The sequence below is a fragment of the Pelophylax lessonae genome (assembly GCF_965119305.1).
Source record: "Pelophylax lessonae genome assembly, chromosome: 6".
Taxonomy (NCBI): Eukaryota; Metazoa; Chordata; class Amphibia; order Anura; family Ranidae; genus Pelophylax; species Pelophylax lessonae.
The window spans coordinates 48,461,969-48,484,916 of NC_138773.1; the positions used below are offsets into that span (position 1 = coordinate 48,461,969).

General features: G+C 44.4%; 1 protein-coding gene across 1 annotated transcript in view; it reads left to right on the top strand.

Moving 5' to 3' along the window:
- The window catches only part of PEMT (phosphatidylethanolamine N-methyltransferase), a 297,675-nt gene that overhangs the window by 248,124 nt on the left and 26,603 nt on the right, over positions 1–22,948 (top strand). Inside the window, exon 5 of the mRNA XM_082261246.1 lies at positions 556–667. Coding sequence (XP_082117372.1) covers positions 556–667 — 112 coding nt within the window. The remainder of the gene's footprint in view (positions 1–555; positions 668–22,948) is intronic.

Below are 22,948 nucleotides of genomic sequence, written 5' to 3' on the forward strand. Positions count from 1 at the left end.
TTTCATAGGTAAACCTGCAATTTATAATTATTTAGGGCCATATCACATCTGAACTTGTGTTTCCCTTGCGTTCCAGTTTTGACAGCCCAAATTGGCTGTCAAATGCATGGGAACACAGAAAAACGAGTGCAAGCACTTTGATTGCAAATGGCCTGCATAGTACTGCCATGGTACAGTAGTCTGGTGGCCCCAAATGAGCTACATTTGCGAGATGCGTTTGAGATGCAAATAATATTTGATGGCTCTCATGTGTGTCTCATAAGGGCACCATGATTACTTGCGGTGAGGGAAACGCTACGTTCTACTGTGAACCAGCCCTAAAGGCTGAATTTTCAGATTCCTGCATGAACCTAACTGTGACTGGTTCTTGTTAAGGCAAAGCAAAATAGCTATTGCTTCAGTGCATGGTAAGGAGTGGGTTTAATCTGTGTTGCCTTCCTGTTGAATGTTGGCAGATGGAAAGGGGTTGCTTTGGGTAAGACTGATCACAGATCACTTTTGCATCCATAGATTTTAAACCGTGAGGTCTAAACATTATTTCTTGTCTGGTTTCAGGAGACTACTTTGGAATCTTAATGGATAAGAAAATCACTGGCTTCCCGTTCAACGTCATGGAAAATCCAATGTACTGGGGCAGTACAGCAAATTACTTGGGACTGGCCTTGTTGTAAGTCTATTTTTATTTTATTTAAATGAAAGCTGAACTTCAAGCAAGCAGATAAATACACATTAGAAATACACACACGGTGGTCTGTTATACCAACCAAAGTGTTTGTAATATGTAAATGACTTATCCAGATCTTGGAATGCTCTTCTGTCGCATAAAAGGGTGGTGAAGAACACACCCTTTGCCTACTGATTGGACAATGATGAACCATTGCTCCCTCCTCCTCTTAGCACCTGTGCACTTAAGCAGAGGTCCTCCTCCCCAGTTGCTGCTGTGCAAAGCACCACAAGATGGATTAAAAACCCATTTGCGAGGGTAATTGCTCCTTTGGGTCTAGGGCAGGGGTCTCCAAACTTTACAACCAAAGGGTCAGTTTACTGTCCTTCAGACTTTAGGGGTGCCAGACTGTAGCCATTGGGAATAGAAATTGTCCTGGCATCTCTGGGAGCTAACAATACTTCTTTGGTATTAGGGAGAGGAATAGTGCCCCATCGTTGGTGTCAGTGGGAGGATTAGTGGCTCATCGTCGGAATCAGTGGAAGGAATAGTGCCCCATCATTGGTTTCAGTGGGAGGAATAGTGCCCCATCGTTGGTGTCAGTGGGAGTAATAGTGGCTCATCATCGGAATCAGTGGGAGGAATAATGCCCAATCATTGGTGTCAGTGGAAGAAATGGTGCCCCATTGTTGATGTCAGTAGCAGGAATATTGCCGCATTGTACGTGTTAGTGGAGGAATTGTGTCTTGTAGCTGTGGAAAGAAAAGTGCCCTGAAGGCCAGATGAAGGCAAGCAAAGGGCAGCATCTGGCCCCCAGGTCACAGTTTGGAGACCACTGGTCTAGAAGAACAAAAAAGATGATTTACTTACCCAATCCTCTGACCCTCTCTACAGCTAAGCTTCTCCCCGAAGCCTCTTCTCCCCTGTTAGTGGAGGAATTGTGTCTTGTAGCTGTGGAAAGAAAAGTGCCCTGAAGGCCAGATGAAGGCAAGCAAAGGGCAGCATATGGCCCCCAGGTCACAGTTTGGAGACCACTGGTCTAGAAGAACAAAAAAGATGATTTACTTACCCAATCCTCTGATCCTCTCTACAGCTAAGCTTCTCCCCGAAGCCTCTTCTCCCCTGCGCATTAGCAGTCTAAGATCCTGACATCATCAAAACCAATGCAGGCTACATAGTCCTGCCATTGGACATGTTGATGCCATAGACAAAACAGGTAATTACCTTTGCAGTGCTGGAACAGCCCCACCCCAAGGGATCATTTAGAATTTTCCTGGAGTTTGGCTTTAAAGAAATACTAGTTACATTTAACAATATATTTGTGAAAAGAATACATGATTTTGTTGTTCAGAAGAAAACTCTAGTAATTTCGGTGTGAAATTGTAAGAGAGATAAAGCGGTATTAAACCTCAAAAGCAAAAATGTAATATGTTGCAGCTTACCAGTCCTTAAATGTGGTGGCTGCATTATTTTTTTTCTGGCCTTTTTTTCCTTTTTTTTTTTCTGATGATTCTGCCAGTTCCACACTTCCTGACTTGGGGTGGCCCCTTTCTATGAATGACCAATGGAGACACCTTTGGACAGCAGCATTGTCAGTGTTAGATGCAACAGCAGATTTTGTTGGCCCAAATTAATGTCAAACTCCAGCTAGTACTCTTTAGGCAATTACTGCAACATTTATGGGCAGGAAGAGGGTATCAGTGCCCAGTAGTTAATGGAAAGGGTATGTGTGTGTCCAATTATTGGACTGATAAGGTCCTGGCATCAGGTAACAGTTTGTGTGTTGCATAAAGTGAAGGAAGGAGGGGGGGGAGTCATTGTGGCTATGCATTCTTTTGGCAAAATTGCAGGGGAGAATTGCTGCTACACACACAGCTATTCGGGTGCCCGGTATGCATGACCATTACACTGACGCCCCTTGAAGCAGCTGCAAAAAAGTCCAGTTTGCATGCGGCCTTAGGATGAAATGAGGTATCAATTTTGCAAAGAAAATTTGCAGGAGGGAGCAAGAGTGAGGTAGTTGCGATAAGCTTTTGGGCACCGCCTGAAATTCAACATTAAGCTCAGCTGGTGTGCAAGGTCGCTAATTGTAGAAAGTACATTATCTAATTATTGTTCTCGTAAGCAAATTACTGACTGATTTAATGTATATCTCCCTGCAGTTACAGTAACCAGGCCCCAGTTACCAAGGGAAAGGCGAGAGAATTGACGATAGGTTCTTCTGGAATTAATTAATACCTCGTAACCAAACCCCAGCCTTTGGGGGGCTCTCAGCACAGTTCGTCAATTATAGCAATCAGCAGCCATGTAAATTTGTTCCCATTTGCATCAATATATCAAGCAGCTGATAGGAGATTAGTATTAATACAATCAGGTCTCACTAACAGCTGCCAACATAAAATGTAATGAAATAGGAACAGGGCCAATTGTAATGACACTGTATCCAGCAGCTCCCGTATAAGTAGATGGTCCTTTGCGCCAGAAATGGTAATTCATAGAAATGTAACAGGTCTGTCTCAGGGGGCCATGGAAGTATTTTTATACAGCATTACAAGAGGACACAGGAATATTCTGTACTCAGATGTTTTTTACAACAGTGACTTAGAAACAACTTTAGCTAAGTTGGGACCAGTTTCTTAGGCCTTTCCTTCATTACTTAGTAAACCTAACCTAGAGAAGTTGATGCATTTTTATATCCTTTATTTAACCACTTTACCACCAGAGGATTTTGCTGTCTTACGTCCGGGCCACTTTTTGCGATTCGGCACTGTGAGACTTTAACTGACAATTGCGCGGTCGTGCGACGCCGTACCCAAACAGAATTTACGTCCTATTTTTCCCACAAACAGAGCTTTCCTTTGGTGGTATTTGATCACCTGTGCGATTTTTACTTTTTGCGCTATAATCAAAAAAAGAGCGTAAATTTTGAAAAAATAACAATATTTTTCACATTTTTTTATATGAAATTCCCCCCCCCTAAAAATGTAAAAATCAACATTTTTTTAAATTTTTGGCCAATTTGTTTTCTGCTACCTATGTTTGGTAAAAAAAAATCACAATAAGCGTATTTTGATGATTGGTTTTTGCAAAAGTTATTGCGTTTACTAACTAAGGGAAAGATTTCTGTCATTTTTGGTGTTTTTTTTTTAACTAGTAATGGCGGCGATCTGCGATTTTTTTTTTTTTTTTTTTTGCGGGACTGCGACATTGCGGCGGACAGATCGGACCCTTGACTGACATTTTTGACACTTTTGGGGGTACCAGTGACATTATTACAGTAATCAGTGCTATAAATATGCACTGTTACTGTAAAAATGACACTGGCAGGGAAGGGGTTAATTTTATTGGAGAGGGAGGGGTTAATGCATGCCTGGTGCTTACTAACGTATGTGGGGGGAGGTGATTGAGTGACACAGGGACAGATCGCATGTTCAGCTATGCTGAACCCTGCAATCTGTCACTGTTTGTCACTTAGGAGATCCGCCCGCTTTGTTTACACAGGCGGGCGGATCTCCAAACTCGATTCCCCGACGATCGGGGAAGAGCAGCGGCGATCTCCGCTGCTCCTCCCCTGGCCCGACTCCCGCTGTGACTGGAAACAGCGGGAGCGAGCCTCCGGCGGCGCGCGAGCGCCGCCCACAAGGGGAGGAGTCCAGCGACGTAGATCTACGTCGCTGGACGGAATCGAGCCACTTTGCCGCAGTACAGTCCCAGTGACTGGTCGGCAAGTGGTTAAATCAAATTATTTTACATAAGCTAATACAGTTATACATAAGAAATTTCTTTCATATAGTCACACCCTAATCAGGAAATAGAACAGCAGAAAGACAGAATTCATAACTCGTATTACTTGGCTTTTTCTTAGGATGAATATAATATCGCTCTTGCTTTCCAAACCTAGAAACAAACAAACTTAGAGTCCAATCATTTGGGTCCCTTCACCTTTTTACATATTTAACCCTAGAAAATGCATTAGTCTTGTTAGAAATATAGGGTGATTTAAAAAATAATATTTAACAGTTGAAAATGTTTTTTTTTTTTTTGTTTTTTATTTTTTTTATTGGAGAACCAAATGTTTCATTTTTAACCAAAGTTTCTTTAAACACAACTGGGAAATTAGGTAGTCGATTAATTACTTAACAGATTAAATATTTCATATGAAACAGGTTGCTGATTCAGGCATTGTTACAACATTGATTAAAAAAATAGTCCAGACAGCATCTTGTCCCTTTGTGGCTGATGGCTCACATACAGTATAGTCTGACTGTGATCTAGATCTTGTTAGAGTTATAGGTAAAGGACAACATTTAGCATAATTCATACCCATGGCTGAAACAAAATACTTAGGCTACATGGTGGTTTTCTGCTTTAGTTGGCCTCTTGTGATCCCAGTGCCCTGACCAGAGTCACTCGGGAATGGCTTACCCCTCCTTAACATCATCAATTTTAATCTGCTTCTTCGACTGGGTTCATAAGAAATTATCATTACACAACACCTCGCCAATTATAAACAAGCATTCAAGTTGCTTTTACAATTATACAGAGTGGATCATATAAGGGCACAGAAACATTGCATAGTCAAAAAGCTTTCATGGATTCACATGCATTAAAAACTGTAAGCCTGCCAAGCCAAAAAGATTTCTCTAACCTCTTGTTGGTAAAATGTTGGAGTTTTCCATCACTTTCTGTCTTGGTGCCAGTGGTCACAAATAGTGGAGATGAATCTCCCTAGCAGAGACACAGAAGTCTTAGGGTTCCTTCCCACAAGATGTGATTTCATGCAGTTTTATTGAACTGGAATAGGGATGGGCGAACAGTACAGCACGAGCATTTGTCTGTTCTACCGTTCACCGAACACCCGAATTTGCAGGGTGTTCGTCGGGTGTTTCTCCCGACAAACACCCTGCAATACACTGAGTCCTGCAAAGTGTATTCTATGGGCAAAGCTTTTCCCAATCAGGGCGCAATGTAAACCGGTCGTTCAAGAGGGGTGCCGGGAAGCCTACCGTGGCCTACTTAACAACTGATGAGTTATCGGCCGTCAATGGGTTTCCCCGCTGAGGGCTAAATAAAAAAAAAGTGACAGTAAAAAAAACCTTCAGGTCTATATCCACGCCTATATTAAAGAAGAAAACAGCGTGGGGTCACCCCCAAGATCCATACCAGACCCTTATCAGGGCATGCAGCCTTGCAGGTCAGGAACGGGGAGGACAAGCGATCGCCCCCTCCTGAACCATACCAGGTCAAATGCCCTCAATATGGGACAGTGGGTGCTTTGGGACAAGGGGGGCCCTACCCCCACCACCCCAAAGCACCTTGTCCCCATGTTGATGGGGAGTTGATAAGCCCCCCACCCACAGACACTGACAATCACAGCCCAGGGTTGTCGGAAAGGTGACAAGGTGCTTTGAGGTGGGGGGGTGGGGGGGACACTCGGCTGTCCCCATCTTTCCTGACCTGTCAGGCTACATACCCCGATAAGGGTCTGGTATGGATTTTAGGGGGGACCCCATGCTTTTTTTTTTTTTTGTTATAATTTTGGCGTGGGGTTCCCCTCCAGATCCAAACCATGCTACAGATGTGCCACTTTACAGGCACATTAAGGGGACCTCCAAGGCCCTATTTTTAAAGGATTTTTTCATTTTTAATGTTGCACTTTAAGCATAATTAAAATCACTGCTCCTGAAAAATGTATTGTTTTTTTTTTTTTTTTTTATTGATACATGTCCCCCAAGACAGTACCCAGACCCCCATACCCCTTTTATGGCCAATTACCTGCATATAAGCCTTCAAAATGGGCACTTTTGATTTTTCCTGTTCAGCTCCCATAGACTTCAATGGGGTTCGCCGTTCGGGTTAGAACATTTCCCCTTTTCGGGAATTCTGCTGCAAAATGAACAGGGGGGTGTTCGGCCCATTCGTAAACTGGAAGCTACTTTTCAAATCCACTCATGTTACTGAGGCTTATTTTCATTGGAGTAATGCATTGCACTGTGGTTTTAAAACGTCAACCCAATGGAGGCATTGACAAAATGACATCGCTATGCATATGAAAAAGTATGGCAATGCATGTTGAAGCAGAATACCAACTAATAAATATAAATAAATAGCCCAGAAAAATAAAAAAGCAGGTTTTGCTGCAATACTCGCCCTTATTCTGCCATCCCCCAAAGAAGATCTTCTGCAACTCTAGATGTTGCCAGTCTTCTAGGTTAAAGGACATTCCAGTATCATTCAGATTTACTTTCTGTGAGGCTGTCATGCACACACCACCTGAGGGAGTCTGGTGTGAATGAGACCCTAGGAGGAAGAAGAAGTGGAAATAAAAGATGCTCACATTCCTTTATAGTTAATTGAATGTTTTTTCTTCAGAGTTCAGTGTAGACCAGCTTTTCCAGGCTGAACATTATGTGTGGCATCTTTCAAGGTAGGCTGGCCATACGTTATACAATTGTCTTGTGCATTTTTTTATTTAGATTTACCAAAACCATATAATATGAGGTCAAACCTAAACACTTTCAATTTGTATGCAATCAGGCAGGCTCCTGCCGTACATAGTTGAAGGTAAATCTAAAGAAAACTGAATAGGAAAAATGTAAAATGTATGGCCAACTGTACTCAATCGTTTCAGGTAGCAAGCTTAACTAAATCATGAGCTAATATATTCCAGCAAACGCTGCAGTTGTTCTTCTAGTTCACTAAATTGACCCAAATCTGAATTTTCTAGCCAGAATCCAAAGAGCAATTTACAGGGTCACTGGGAGTGTACTTCCGGAGGCTGGTCCTATATATTTTCCTATTTCTCTTCTTCGCATACTTCCAAGTAGGGATTAAATCTAATGGCAGTTGTGAGAAACCGGTTTTTAGGTAGGTAAGAAACAACAAAGAACCTGCATTGGGTGTGCTTAGAGAATTCCTTTAATTTCAAGCAGGGGGTTCCCACAGGGGCATAACTACAGGGGTTGTAATTGCAACCGGGCCCCATGCTCCAGGGGGCCTGTGCGCCTCCCCTTTACACCTGGATGGGAGGGGTGGCGGGGGCAGCATGTAGAGAAATCACTGTCCTCATTTTTCCTTCTGTAGCTGCATGAGGAAAATGGAGGAGATCGGTTCCTCTGTATGCTGCCCCCGCCACTCCTCCTATCCAGTTCACTTGTGTTCTGCTGTCTCTGGGCCACTGTGTGCTCCCCTGGTCCCCCCCCCCCCTTACTGTTGTTCTGCCCCTACCCCCCCCCCCCCGTGCTTCCTTCCCTCTCCTGCCGGCTGCTGCAGGGGATGTCACAATAGAGAACCAGAAAGGGGTCAGTTAATATGTAATTTACCAGCTCCTTCCTTTTCTAAATGGACATAGTCAGTGATATTGTAAAAAAAAAAAAAATGATAAAAACTAAAAACTACTGACACCAGTGGGTCACACTTGCGACCGGGCCCTGGCATTCCACCACCGTGGGGGGGGGGCCCAAGATGGCAGGAAGGAGGCCCACTGCAGAACTTGTGAAAGGGTCCCGCTGCGGGACCAAAATTAAGGACCCCGCAATGAGAGTAAAGAGCCCCAGGATCAGTGGGAAGAGCCCCAGGCTTGAAGGGAAGGGCCCTGGCCAGGGGTCCGGGGAGGGGCCCATCATGGTTTCTTGCACCAGGCCCTGAAGGTTCTAGTTACACCTCTGGGTTCCCAGATCATGATGTGGTAAACTGGTGCACCATGGCACAGTTTGGGTGAAAAACTGAAGATCGGAGTACTGTACAGATAGTACTTTGTTGTATGTTTGCATTTCAAAGCTTACTTTTTCATTTTACTAAAGTATACCTTTGTCTCTCTCTATTTGTTCTGTCCCTATAACATGCAGAGCATTTTTCTCACTTGCTCATGGACCTTAATGTTTCTGTGTATTGATAGCTCCTATCTATGACTATTGCTTGCAATTGTTCTTCAGGTTACAGAGGGACAGGAAAACTTGTTCACCTGCATGCAAGTACTTTAACTTTAATGATAGCTTCTCCATAAAATAATATCAATGTGACAATTAGAGCATGGCTGTTTATTTCCTCTTCAGAATACTTGTGATTAAACAGTTTGCCCTTGTAAATATAGGATTTAAATTCTGAAATACTATGCTAATTAATAGCTACCTGAGTTCAGATCCTCCTTATAAAGTAAATAGTATAGTGTCCTCCAGTAATCTACCCCAAATGACCGGTATAGCCAATGAGTTCAGCGCGGTTTGTTTATGTGAACCAAATGCTCTCCTGTTTTACAACAAATATAAAATGTGCATCTAGTTAGATAGTTAAAGCATTGCACAAAGCTGGGCATATTGAACTAAGTAATGTATACATTTTACATAGCGTCTTCCGGGGATCTCCCAAAGACAGGTTTTGCCAATAAATTTAGATCAATTTTTTGAGGTGAATCCTATGCTCTGCTCACTTAGAACCTAATTCTGACTTTTTAAAACAAACTTGACATTTACAACTGGATAGTTATAGCAAACCTGTCACAAACCTGAGCAAAAATTAGTAAAGGATGAAACCTGAAATACCCGTATTTAAAAAAAAAAAAAAGTAGATCTTGAGATATAGGTAGTTGATGATAAAAGCAAAGGTAATCTTTAAAGTGGAGTTCCACCCTTAAAAGTCATTTTTCCCCATCTGCTTGCTCTCTGCCACCTGAAAAATAAATGGATAATCACGATTTTTTTTTCTTTACTTGCCTTGTTTCAGAAGAAAATATACTCACCTTACTTCCTCTTCCTCTCTCTTTGGCCGCGGCCCGCGCCGTCACTTCCTGCTTGCATTGATTCCTGGGAGCTGAGCGTCATCGCTCCCAGGAATCAATGCGCCTGCACCGGCCCCGCTCGTCAGTTCCGATGCAGGCGCGTCATTCACTGCTAAACAGCATGCCTAGAAGCTGTGCAGGAATGACGTGCCTGCAGCGGACATGACGAGCGGGGCCGCTGCAGGGCATTCTGGGACGAAGAGGACACAGAAGAGGACGCCGAAGAGGACTCGCTGGCTTCAGCTGCCCACACCTGAGATGGCAGCGCTGGACAAGACATTTTCAAGATAAGTATTTCTTCTAAAAGGTAAGTGCAACCCGGGACAGTTCAGAGGCTATCCATTGTGGAATGTACTAGCCCTGACTGTCCCGGGGGTATTTTTATTAAAAAAAACTTTCCGAGGGTGGAACTCCGCTTTAAGAATTAAGCTTGGCCTTGCCACCTTCCATCTCCAAATAAATCTGTTGGTTCCTTTAAAAAAAAGTAAATCAAGCACATGGATTAAGTGTAGTCGTAGATGTACTTCCAGCATGTAGCTTTAGAAGCTCGTTGGCTTCCTACAATACCACCCAAAGCAAAAGATAGATAGTCGAAGCTTCAACACTTTTTGGTGGTATTGAAGACTGGACCACCCTCTCCTTTGTTCTATTTATTCTGTACACTTACTTTACACTGTCATATATTCCTGCACTTTGTCCACATGCTGTCTTTACACTATCATCTTCATGGTATTAATACTTTAAAGCAGTCTTTCTCAACCTTTTCAACACAGAGGAAACCTTGAAAGAACCCTGGGAACCCCTGCTAAAAATGACTATATTTACAGATCATGATACATTAAGTGTGATCTTGTGGTCATTGGGAAGAATTACCCCTAAAAAGCTCATTGGTGTCAGTGAGAACCTATCTGAGAGGCAGGAATTGCTCATTGCTCAAGGAACCCCTAGCAACCTCTGGAGGAACCCTATGGTTCCATGGAACCCTGGTTGAGGAACATTGCTATAAAGAAACCAAAACTGGCAGAGCCAATCTCAATTCAAAGACGAAAGTTTACAGTTGCTTAACCAGTTGCCGACCACCCACTGCAGATATACTGCGGCGGCTCGGGTGCGCAAAATCACGTATATCTACGTGACTTCCTGCCGCGCTCCCGCTGTGATTAGACACAGCGGGAGGCAGCCCGCGGGAGGAGCGGCGGTGATCGCCGCCGGCCTCCCGCAATCGTCAGAGAAACTGACAAAAGACCCAGCCTGCTTATGTAAACAAAGCAGGCAAGTCTTCTGTCACACAGGCAGAGAGAGATCAGGAGTTTCTTCCCCAACACAGTCAGCAAGCATTGTTAGGCATACATTAACCCCTTTGATAGCCCCCAGTGTTAACCCCTTTCCTGTCATTTATATAGTAACAGTGAATATTATCTAGCACTGATTACTGTAGTAATGTCACTGGTCAAAAATGTCAGTTAGGAGTCCGATCTGTCTGCCGCAATGTCGCAGTCCCACTAAAAATCACTGATCGCCGCCATTACTAATAAAAACAAAACAAAAAAAAAGTCCAAAAATCTATCCCGTAGTTTGTAAACGCTATAACTTTTGGGATAAACCAATTCAAATACGCTTTTTGGGATTTTTTTTATCAAAAATATGTAGCAGAATACAAATTGCCCTAAACTGATTTAAAAAATTTGATTTTTTACATTTTTTTATTGGGAATGTTTTATAGCAGAAAGTAAAAAATATTGTTTTGTTTTTTTTTCAAAATTGTCACACTTTTTTTGTTGTAGCGCAAAATCTAAAAACCGCAGAGGTGATCAAATACCAAGAAAGCTCTATTTGTGGGGAAAAAAGGACATCAATTGTATTTGGGTACAGCATCGCACGGCCGTGAAATTTGTTCGTTAAAGTAATGCAGTGCCGAATCGCAAAAAATGGCCTGGTCATTAAGGGGGTAAAACCTTCTGGAGCTGAAGTGGTTAATCACCAGCTACCTATATCTCAGGATCTACTTTTTTAAATTTGGTGTGCTTGGGTCACCTCTGTTGATTTTTTTCATAGATCGTTTTTATTTTTCGTTCGACCCACCCAGTTTTATTACGGGTTTGGTTTAACAATGCAGCTATAAATGTCAAACTTGTTTTAAAAGTGAGATCTAAGTGAGCAGAGCATTGAGTTCACCTCAAGTAACCAAGCCAAATTAATTGATAAAACCTGCCTTTTGTGGTAGATCATGGAAGTACCTTTTGTAATTAGATCTGAACTCTGGAGTACTATGAAGAAGCATTATAGATACAAGAACAAATTGAATTATTTCATCAGAAATATTTTCAAAGCTTCTGAAGAGGAAAAAAACAGCCGAGCTTGAATTCCCAAATGGATATTATTTTATTGAGAGCACAAAGGAACCCTAAAAGCTAAGCATTTATCAGTCACATGTATACAGGTGCACAAGTTCTTTTCTTCTCCTCTAACCTGAAGAACAAATACAAACATGTATGAACCTAGTGTTCCTCCCTCCTATTGATTGCCAAAAAGTTGCAATTGGAGCCATTGGTTCACAGGAAAAGTGAGGAACTGTGTAGAAGTGAGAAGAATGTTCTACACGGCGAATGTGTCATTGGGAGAGAACGGGTACAAATAGTCAAAAGGCAGGGCATTTTTTTCAGCTGAAAACGTGCAGGAGCGCAGTTCCGGCACCTCCAGTACTGAATGTACTACATGTAATGACAAGGGGTGCTCAGGTGTGCTGGAGGATCTATTGATGCTGGTTGCTGGGGAATCTATTGTTGTTGGAGGGGACCATATTTTGCATGGTGATCTATTTTTGCTGTTGTTGCTGTTTGCTGGGGGAAGGGGTGCTTATGTTGCTGGGGGGTCAATTGTTGCTGGAAAGGATCTTCTGTTGAGGGAGGGGTCTATTGATGCTTACTGCTGGGAGATCTGTTGTTGCTGCTCAATGTCTTTTGTTTCTGGGGTGGTATTTTTTTGCAGGGGTCCATTGTTGCTGGGGGAAATCTATTATTGCTGGGGAGGATCTATTGCTTTTGGCTGCGGGGGGATCTCTTTTCCTGCTTTTCTTGTTATCATTAACAAATTCCATACAAATTACAAAATGATACCTGGCTCTGTATTCTCTAAAAGTAACGATACTGAGGGTTGGGGGGGGGGGTGGTGTAATCAAGAAACCACGCACTGTCATGGGTAGGGGGCAGAGACAATAATTGACTCAGAAAGGGGGAGGTCCTGCACCTATTCTCTGAGAAAAAAGCCCCGGTCAAAGGTAGACTTCAGTAATTGAAAAGTAAGCCTTGAAATGCATACAAGGAACAAAGTCTTATCTCTACTCAAAACCTCTGTTTTTACACCGAAGCATTGTGATAGTGCACCGGTTCACCCCACTGCTTATGTCAATGACTCAATAGTCTGATGATCTGGGAACCCATGCTTGAAGTTAGGAAAGGAATTCTCAAACACTCATTGCAGCTTCCTTGTGATCTCAAGCATGCAGAAAGGTTTCTTACTGCCATCAGATACAAACCTGCCTTTGAAGTATGGGAAGAGGAGGATACATAGCACCAACTTCAGCGAGTACGCTCCTTGTAAGGTGCTCTCTGGATCCTGGCTATATTTTTGATAATTCAGATTTAGGTAAACTTGTAGCACTGCTGCAGTGTTTTCTGAAATGTATTAGCAGCTAACGAATGGGTTTAGCTTGTTGCCTGTAATTTCTGAGTACCTTAAAAAGGTTCTAAAGGCTCAAGGTTTTTTTTACCTTTTGTGAGTTCTTTGTATTAAGGTAAAAAACCTTCTGGGTACAGCTCTCACCCAACCCCCCTCCCCCCCTTATACTTACCTTATCCCCATCTCAATACAGCTATGTGCATGAGAGCAGCGGCTCTCCCGGGTCATTCTCTCCTCATTGGCTCACAGCAGCAGGGGCTATTGGCTCCTGAGGCTGTCAATAACAGCCAGTGAGCCAATGAGGAGAGAGTGGGGGCAGAGCCGAGCCACGATCTGTGTGTGAATGGACACACAGAGTGTGGCTCTGGAGCAAATCTGCTTGAGTACCCCCATAGCAAGTGGCTTACTATTGGGGGGCATTCAGAAAGGATGAGGAGCCACGGCCACCGGCAGGGGATGCAAAAGGAAGAGGATCAGGGCTGCTTTGTGTAATAACATTACACATAGCAAGTAAAGGTAGCACTACCCCTGCAGGAGCCACTTGAATATGTTTGGTTCGATACTCTGCCTCTCAACCTTCAAGAACTGTCTCAGCCCCTCTGGCACATCTAGGGGTACTGCTAGTGTGATACCCCAGTGAATGACACACAGACACAATTCAAACTGAATTCAGCCTTCTTTGATTTACTTAATCAGAAAAAGAGGCCACAAAAAGAGTGTCAACTCAGCCAAGTCCTGAAAACAGCAATCAAGACTTAGTTGAGGCAACTCTCAGAGAAGCTGAATGAAAATACAAAGTAACAGACAGTAACAAGCATTAAGCAAATGGATTTTCAAAGGGGTCATTAATTGATATCAATACCACCACTTATACTAAATACCTATAGTACCTCTAATCCTAATAAGAGATTAAGTATAATAGGTACCAGTATTGTGTCCCCTTTAAGAGCAAAAGGATAGTGTTCTGAATATAAGGCCTTGCAATTATCTTCACTGGCAGTTGGCGCTCAGAGAAGCAAAGGATCCTTAAGTATGCCAAAAGTGATCAGCAATCAGTGCAAGGATACTTGATTTGACTAATAACAGGTCCTCTTAACAATCCGAATCTGTAACGTCTGTATATAATGTTCAAAGTGGAGTGCTAATAGCTGGTAATGGGACTTTAGGCATCTGCCTGCTCCCCAATCCTCTATGACACAGCGACTATACTGCAAGCGATGCAAGTCAGTTCTCCATCTGATGATCAGGTGGAGGCGGCTGCCTGGTCGGCTGGTTCAGTGATCTGTCTGACACCTCCACTGTCAGTGATGTTGCAAGGATACCTCTGGCGTGGTGGAGCAAAGTTTGTCCTAGCACCTAGCTGGGCTCGAACCTGGTCTCAGGCAGCCCAGAGTTCGTTGCAGTTCTTCAGTCCTCCCTAAATTGGCTAGCTTCTTCTGCCAATGAGAAACAGGGGAAGGGTACTGAGTGTCTATGGATACCTCTCTCACTGCACAGAGGGAGGGGGGAAATTCCCCTACAGGAGCTGATAAGCTGTGTCTTTCGATTCAATGAGCACCTCGGTCAGCTTGGTACGGTCGCAGGAGATGCAGGGCACCCGCTACATAAATATAACATGTTTGTTATTTTTAAAAAGAAGCACCCTTTAAAATGTATGGACAGTCTCAAGGCACCCCATTCTAAAATGTAAAAACTATTCCAATAGTTTTACATAATGCAGCAACCTCCACAAATCCAAGTAGGACACCCAATGTTAGAGGTGATTTATTTTTCCAGATCAAATACACTTTTGCAAAGTGGTACTGACTAGTATTCCAATGTTTCTCTTCTCCTTTTGTTTTTCTCCATCACTCAGCTAATGTGACCCCAACACTGATGGAGAGAGGCAGGGGAGGGTCAAACAAGGATGCTATGCAGGCGACTGAAATCCTCCTTATCAACTGATGATTCCATTGGTCGTTAGGACACCAGCAGCTAGAAGGTTGTAATGGTGCACAATGAAAACCTGTAACTAAAGGCAGCCTTCATCCACACGCTGGTTTTTGTGCAATTTTTAGGCATTTTACCAAGGCACCCCTGAATAAACCTTAAGGCACCCTGGTTGAAAAGGCTGATGTAAAGGCAGGGGGAGGTGGTACAAAAGGTAATAGCGGCAGGGATGGATCTGATTGAGGTGACTTGGGTACAGTTAGGTGGAGGTGGGGTAGGAAGCTCAGCCATTGAAAACACATGGATTATTGCACCCCATTTAAAGCCCATCTTCATCTTACTGAAGAGACCCCTGCCATTTATCACAGTCCCTGAAGCCCCACTGGTATCTGGTTAAAATAATACATACCTGAGATCCAGCAGTCTTCTGGCCAGTCTGGCAATTTCTCTCCTTTTCCCCAGTGGTGGTCCTTACTCCTGCAATGAACAACACCTACATAATGAAATGTGGGCACTTTCTAGTGCAGCGGTGCGGTTAGCCCAGTCTTCTGTGATGACACTCCCCCAGGGGGTGTGTCCATGACAGCCTCATAGGAAGTGTATTGAATAATCCTGGCTGTCATTTAACCTAGATGGGTGGTGAATCCTAGAGATGGACAGACTTTTCATGGATAACAGTGAGGTCAATTAATTGCTGATGACTGATCCAGCAGGTGTGGCTGCCTGTGACATAGATTTTTAGGAAGGGAAAATGCATGTGCACTAGGATTAGGCCCTAGGCATGTGGACTAGGTACAGAAACACATTTACATAGGGACACCACTGAGAGCAAGAGCTGCCTTTGGGTAGTATTGTTGCCCCTAACCAGGAAGAATAATAACTGGTAGCATCTACAGGTATTTGATGTTTCAGTAATATGCTGCCAAAAACAAATGGCAGCATATTATTGTACTTTAAATTGGTTATCCAATAGTCCTGTGCCTATGGGTGGCAGAGGCAGAGACTGGTGTTTCCTATATAGTTATTGGCCATACATTTCTACTAGAAGTACAGTCAGCTCATATAATGTTATTGTAAAAAATATTCTAAGCCAAGAGCGAGAAAATTATTTGCATAAAACAGGGTTTTTTTGGTAAAGAAATGTGGGTTTGAGTGCAAAGGGCACACTAAGCGGTTGATTTACTAAAGGCAAATGGCTGTGCACTTTGCAACGTGCAGTTGCACTCTGCGAGTGCAGCTGCTCCAGAGCTTATGAAATGAGCAGAAGCTCTGCTGACTTCCATCATCCAATCATGTGCAAGCAAAAATGCTGTTCTTTTAAGTTTCCATGCACATGATTGGGTACTCTTTGCAAAGTAAAGCTTCACCTCATTTACTTCGCTCTGGAGCAACTGTACATGGATAGTGCAACTGCACTTTGCAAAGTGCACAGGCTATTTGCCTTTAGTAAATCAACCCCTAAGTGCCTCCACTGATCGCATTGATGACAGGTGAACTTTAATGCAGTGGGTAGTCTTGTGCACCAATGGGTGGGCTGAAAAGGTTGGGGGGGGGGGGGCCAAGGTAAACTTAACTTCAGCTGTCTATATCACTTGAGCTGTTGATCATTTTGGCAGGGCCATCTTACCGAATGGGCACGCAGGGCAGTTGCCTGGGGGGGGGGGGGGCTCACTTGCCCAGCAACCCAGCGATTGTGTTGGCAGGGCCCTAGTGCACTGCATTGCCCGGGACCCTTTAATGCTCTTAAGATTGCACTGCATTTTGACAGGCAGTTTTCACCGGCTAGCCTCTTCTTTTCTGCTATGTCATTAGAGGCTCTTGAAGTATCCATCATGCCTAGTGAACATTGCCCAAATTTAACTTGTCACTTCAGGAGCCTGACCATATTTGATTACACGATGTTTAAAGAAATTCCAGTTTGTCCATTAAAACACCCAGGATTTGATGGTAAATTAAAGCGGAGTTCCAGCCACAAAAAAAAATTTCAATGAACATACCCCCGGGACAGTCAGGGCTAGTACATTCCACAATGGCTAGCCTCTGATATGTCCCGGTTCGCACTTACCTGCAAGAAGAAATACTCACTTTTAAAATTTCTTCTCCAGCGTTGCCATTTCTGTTGTGGGCAGCTGAAGCCAGCGCGATCCTCTTCTGCATCCTCTTCCGTGTCTTCTTCTCCCAGAATGCGCCTTCACCGGCCCCTCTTGTCACTTCCGGTGCAGCGCCGCATTCCTCCACAGCTTCTGGGCTGAAGCTGTTTAGCAAGGAATGCGGCGTCGCACTGGAACTGACGTGCGGGGCCGGTGCCGTCGCATTGATTCCTGGGAGCGATGACGTTCAGCTCCCAGGAATCATTGCAAACCGGAAGTGACGGCGCGGGCCGTGCGGCCGACGGAGGAAGTGGAAGACAGGTGAGTATATCTTTCTACAATTACAAGGTAAGTAAAAAAAAAAAAAATGCTGACTATCCATTTCTGTTTCAGGTGAGGAAAAGCAAGCGGAACTCCGCTTTAAGAGCATGTTGAAGCACAAGAGAACAAGATACAGCCTATATTCTCCCTACAATACTTTTTTTAGATAGTTATGAGCCCGCTGCCAAACTTTTCTTCTCCGTGAAGCTGTAAGATCGTCACCTTTTGTGGAAGGCAACATCTTTTAATGTGTTACTCCAAGGTAACAAAGTGTTCTGTCTGGTAGAGCAGTGGATAACGATGGACTCACCAAGCCACCGTTACAGCCAAAAAGAAATAATCTGCCTCATTATGTGTATTCAAAGTCATCATTGCGTGTACACCAGACACCTTTTGTAGGTGAAACACAATAGTATCAAAGCTTTTTTTCTTCTCATATCCGTGGGTGTACAGATGCTTCAATGGTTTCCCCGAACGTTTCTGAAGCCAGGAGCCATTTTTCATGTCATGTATTGGGTCAATGATGAAAGTTTGGTTCGCTGTAGCTCTGTGATGCACGAGAGTAAAAGAAATGACTAACTCAAACATCAGATCGTTCCGAAAAAAGATTAACCCCCGGGAGCTGAGAGCAGGAAACATAGCAGCTTTTTTGTCATTTGATTCATATCCCTATTACGTTGGAGGGGACGTGTTCCTTCACAGCCAGTGGATAACTTCATCTTTCCTAGGAATAGAAAATGCAGGTCTCTAAAAATACTCCCAATGACTGGTGATCTTGGCGTGGCCATTTTTTATACATAATTCTTTTCTTTCTGAGAAGCCGGCAGAGTCGGAAGCTACAAGGGGAATATATTAATATTTCAGATGTCTGAGATGAAATCGTGGCCTGTAATTACTAAAGAGAGATTCAGGCGTACACTGTAAAGGGAACTTGCAAAGGGCGAGGTGTTAAATACTATGGTTGCTTGTACTTGTTATTTATACTTGCCTGGCTTTTTTATAAGCTAAACTCAAGGCAAACCGCTAAATACACAGATTGAATACATAGAATAAACATGGAAAAAAGTGATTACATCCCGTGGAACTTGTTGACATATTTTAACAGGCAAACATTAGATCATGATCAAATGATGCCTTAAACTGACCGCATATTCGTTTTAATGATCTAAATCATGGGTGTCCAACCTTTTGGCTTCTCTGGGCCACATTGAGTGTAGATAAATTTTCTCGGGCCACATATAAAATATATACTATAGTTAAGGTATATAAGTAATAAAATGCCGATGCGCCCTTCCCGCGCTACCTCCCTCTAATACCAATGATGGGGCACTATTCCTCCCTCTAATACCAATGATAGGGCACTATTCCTCTCACTGACACCAATGATGGGGCACTATACCGCCCTCTAAAACCAATGATGGGGCACTATACCTCCCTCTAATACCAATGATGGGACACTATTCTTCCCACTGAAACTAATGATGGGGCACTATTCCTTCCTCCAATACCAATGATGAGGCACTATTCCTCCCATTGAAACCAATAATGGGGCACTATACCTCCCTCGAATACCAATGATGGGACACTACCTGCCACTAAAACCAATGATGGGGCACTATTCCTCCCTCATAATACCAATGATGGGACACTATACCTTCCAATTAAACTAATGATGGAGCTCTATTCCCCCCTTTAATACCAATGATGGGACACCATACCTCCCCCTGAAACCAATGATGGTGCACTATCCCTCCTATCAATACTAACTTTGGAGCACTGTTTCTCCCTCTTAATACCAATGATGGGACACTATACCTCCCGCTGAAACTAATGATGGGGCACTATTTCTCCCTCTTCATACCAATGATGGGACACTATACCTCCCACTGAAATGAATGATGGGGCATTATTCCTTCCAATATTACCAATGATGGGACACCATACCTCCCACTAAAACTAATGATGGGGCACTATTCCTCCCTCTAATACCAATGATGGGGCACTATTCCTCCCACTGAAACCAATGATGGGGCACTTTTTCTCTCTTCTAATACCAATGATGGGACACCATACCTCCCACTGAAACTAATCATAGGGCACTATTTTCCCTCTAATACCAATGATGGGACGCTATACCTCCCACTGAAACCAATGATGGGACACTATACCTTCCACTGAAACCAATGATGGGGCACTATTCCTCCCCACTGACACCAACGATAAGGCACTATCCCTCCTATTAATACCAATGAAGAGACACTAAACCTCCCACTGAAACCAATGATGGGGCACTATTCATCCCACTAAAACCAATGATGGGACACTATTCCTCACACTGACACCAACGATGAGGCACTATTCCTCCTCCTATTACTAATGATGGGGCACTTTTGATCCCACTAATACCAATGATGGGGCACCATTCCTTCCAATGACCTCAATGATGGGGATTATTCCTCCCTCTAATACCAATGATGGGGCACTATTCCTCCTCCTACTGCCCACAGATGCTATGCAAGACTTCTAGAATACAAATAAATGAAAGATAGAGTTGTTTGGTCACAGTAACAGATGACATGTTTGGCACAAACCAAAGACAGCATTTCAACAAAAGAACCTACTGTGAAGTATGTTGGTGGAAATCGTATGGTTTGGGTTTGCTTTGCTGCTACAGGGCCTGGGCAGCTTGCAGTCATCGAGTCAACTCTACATTTTGCATCATATTCAAGTGTGCACAATGGGAATGTGAGGCCATATGTCTGAACGTTTAAGCAGAAAGCAGTGTAAAATGTAGGTAAATTAATGCAATGGGGCAACAGAACATCAACAAAAAATTACTAAAAAAATGCATTCAATGCAAAGCAATAGTGTCTTTCAATGCCAACCCCCTCCCCCTTCACCCAACAGGGTATACTCACTGGTCCCCAGTCTCTTGCAACCTCCCTACTGCAGTAGCTTGGGGCTTCCTTCGGTGGATTATATTGTTGCCCCCCACACCTAAAATCCAAACAATGTCATATGAGGCAAGTCCTCTGCACTCCATACCTAAAAGAAACTCACCAAGAGCTCCAACAGGATGGAGAGGCAGCAGAGGAGTGCGGAATGGTGAGGACACCTTGTTGGAGGAGTGTGGGCTTTCACTTTGCACTGAATGTGACAGGAATACAAAGCAAAGGTTCACTTAAACTCCTTTTATGACAGCCTTACACTTCTTTGTGGCAGCATGGCAGATGGGCATTAACAACCAGGGCCGGCCTTTGGGGTGTGCGAGCTGTGCGGCCACACAGGGCGCCATGGGCAACAAGGGCGCCATGCGGCCATCACAGCTCGCAGAGGATCAGGCTGAGCTGTGTGAGAGATACACAGCTCGCCTCACTGCAACAATAGGTGATCGAGGCAAGGCTGCACAGCGGGAGGTGAGCGGCGACTGCGGCCTGGACAGGGTTAACACAGGCCGCGGCCGCCGCTTACCCCCCGCTGTGCAGCCGTGCCTCAATCACCTATTGCTGCAGTGAGGCGAGCTGTGTATCTCTCACACAGCTCAGCCTCCGATCCTTCCACGGAATCCACGCTGACTTCCTGCCCAGTGCCCACACATCCCCGGGAGTGTGGGCGGGCGGGAGGAGGAGAAGAGGCGGGGCGAGGAGGAGCTGACGATCTCTCCTCTGGCGTCAGTGCAGGGAGGGAGGAGAGATCGTCAGCTCCTCCTCGCCCCGCCCCTTCTCCTCCTCCTCCCGCCCACCCACACTCCCGGGGATATGTGGGCGGGAAGTTTAAAGAAAAAAAAAGCTGCAGACAACGTAAAGTAAGTGACATCTCTCTCCTTCAAAAAATGTAAGGGGGGGGGTCTGTGATGTAAGGGGGGGCTCTGTGTGAGGGGGGCTATGTGTGGGGGTCTGTGATGTAAGGGGGGACTCTCTGATGTGTGGGGGGGGGCTCTGTGTGGGGGGGGGGGCTTTTTGTGGGGGGTCTGTGATGTAAGGGGGGACTCTCTGATGTGGGGGGCTCCATGGGGAGGGGGGGTCTGAGGTAAGGGGGGCTTTTTGTGGGGGGGTCTCTGATGTGAGGGGGGCTTTGTGTGTGTGTGTAGGGGGTCTCTGATGTTAGGGGGGCTTTGTGTGGGAGGTCTCTGATGTGCGGGGGGCTCTCTGATGTGGGGGGCTCCGTGGGGAGGGGGGGGGGTCTGATGTAAGGGGGGCTTTGTGTCGGGGGTCTCTGATGTGAGGGGGGCTCTGTGTGGGGGGTCTCTGATGTGAGGGGGGCTTTGTGTCGGGGGTCTATGATGGGAGGGGGGCTTTGTGTCGGGGGTCTTTGATGTGAGGGGGGTTTTGTCGGGGGTCTCTGATGTGAGGGGGCTCTGTGTGTGGGGTCTCAGATGTAAGGGGGCTCTGTGTGTGGGGTCTCTGATGTAAGGGGGCTCTGTGTGTGGGGTCTCTGATGTGAGGGGGGCTTTGTGTCGGGGGTCTCTGATGTAAGGGGGCTCTGTGTGTGGAGTCTCTGATGTAAGGGGGCTCTGTGTGTGGGGTCTCTGATTTAAGGGGGGCTTTGTGTGGGGGGTCTCTGATGTAAGGGGGGCTCTGATGTAAGGGGGGCTCTATGTAAGGGGGGCTAAGTTATTAGTGATCATAAAAAAGAAAAGTCTAAAATAAAGTGCAAAAAAGGTGCAAGAAAATTTGCGCGGGGGGGGCGCCACGGGATTAGCTCGCACAGGGCACCTGATCACCTAAGGCCGGCCCTGTTAACAACACATATACAGTGAGTATAGAAAAGAATCAGCCCCCTTGAAAATAATCACATTTTGTTGCTTTGCAGCCTGAAATGAGAACAGACAGTTTTTGTTTTATCCAGCTGTATTTACTCAGTGAAACTTATAAAATCAAAGTAAAAGATATAACACCAACATGTCAGAAAAAAATAAAGAAAATTCAAAAACAGAATCGGTGAGTTGGAAAAAGGATCACCCTCTTGTGTCAGTATTTTGTTGAATCACCGTTTACTTTAATTACAGCCTTTAGTCTGTTGGGTTTTGTCTTTACTAACTTTGCACATCTAGACTGTGAAATAATTGTCCACTCTTCTTTACAGAACTGCTCAAGTTCGGTTAAAGCATAACCCTACTTTTGTTGAGAAACATTCCCCTCTGGGTGATCTCTGTACATTGCAAGGATTATAACAACCTTTGTTGCAGATTTCTACCATTTTTTTATATTGAAGAAATCACTGTTTGGTGCCCCTGTGCTGAGTGGGTCTAATGGGAGTGGTTTCATAATTATCAATCAGCTGTACACCTGTACAGCACTAATGAGGAAATCGGCTGGGCCTGAATCCCTTTAGACGTGTTCCTATTGGGAGTATCTCACCAAAAATGACATTTCTGTTGCAGGGGATGCCTGAAATTTGACTTGTATCTTAGGCAGACTTCTGGGAAAATCGTTGAGTCAGTCACACAAGCAGGAAATGATGTTTCTGGGGTGTGGTCAGTATACATTC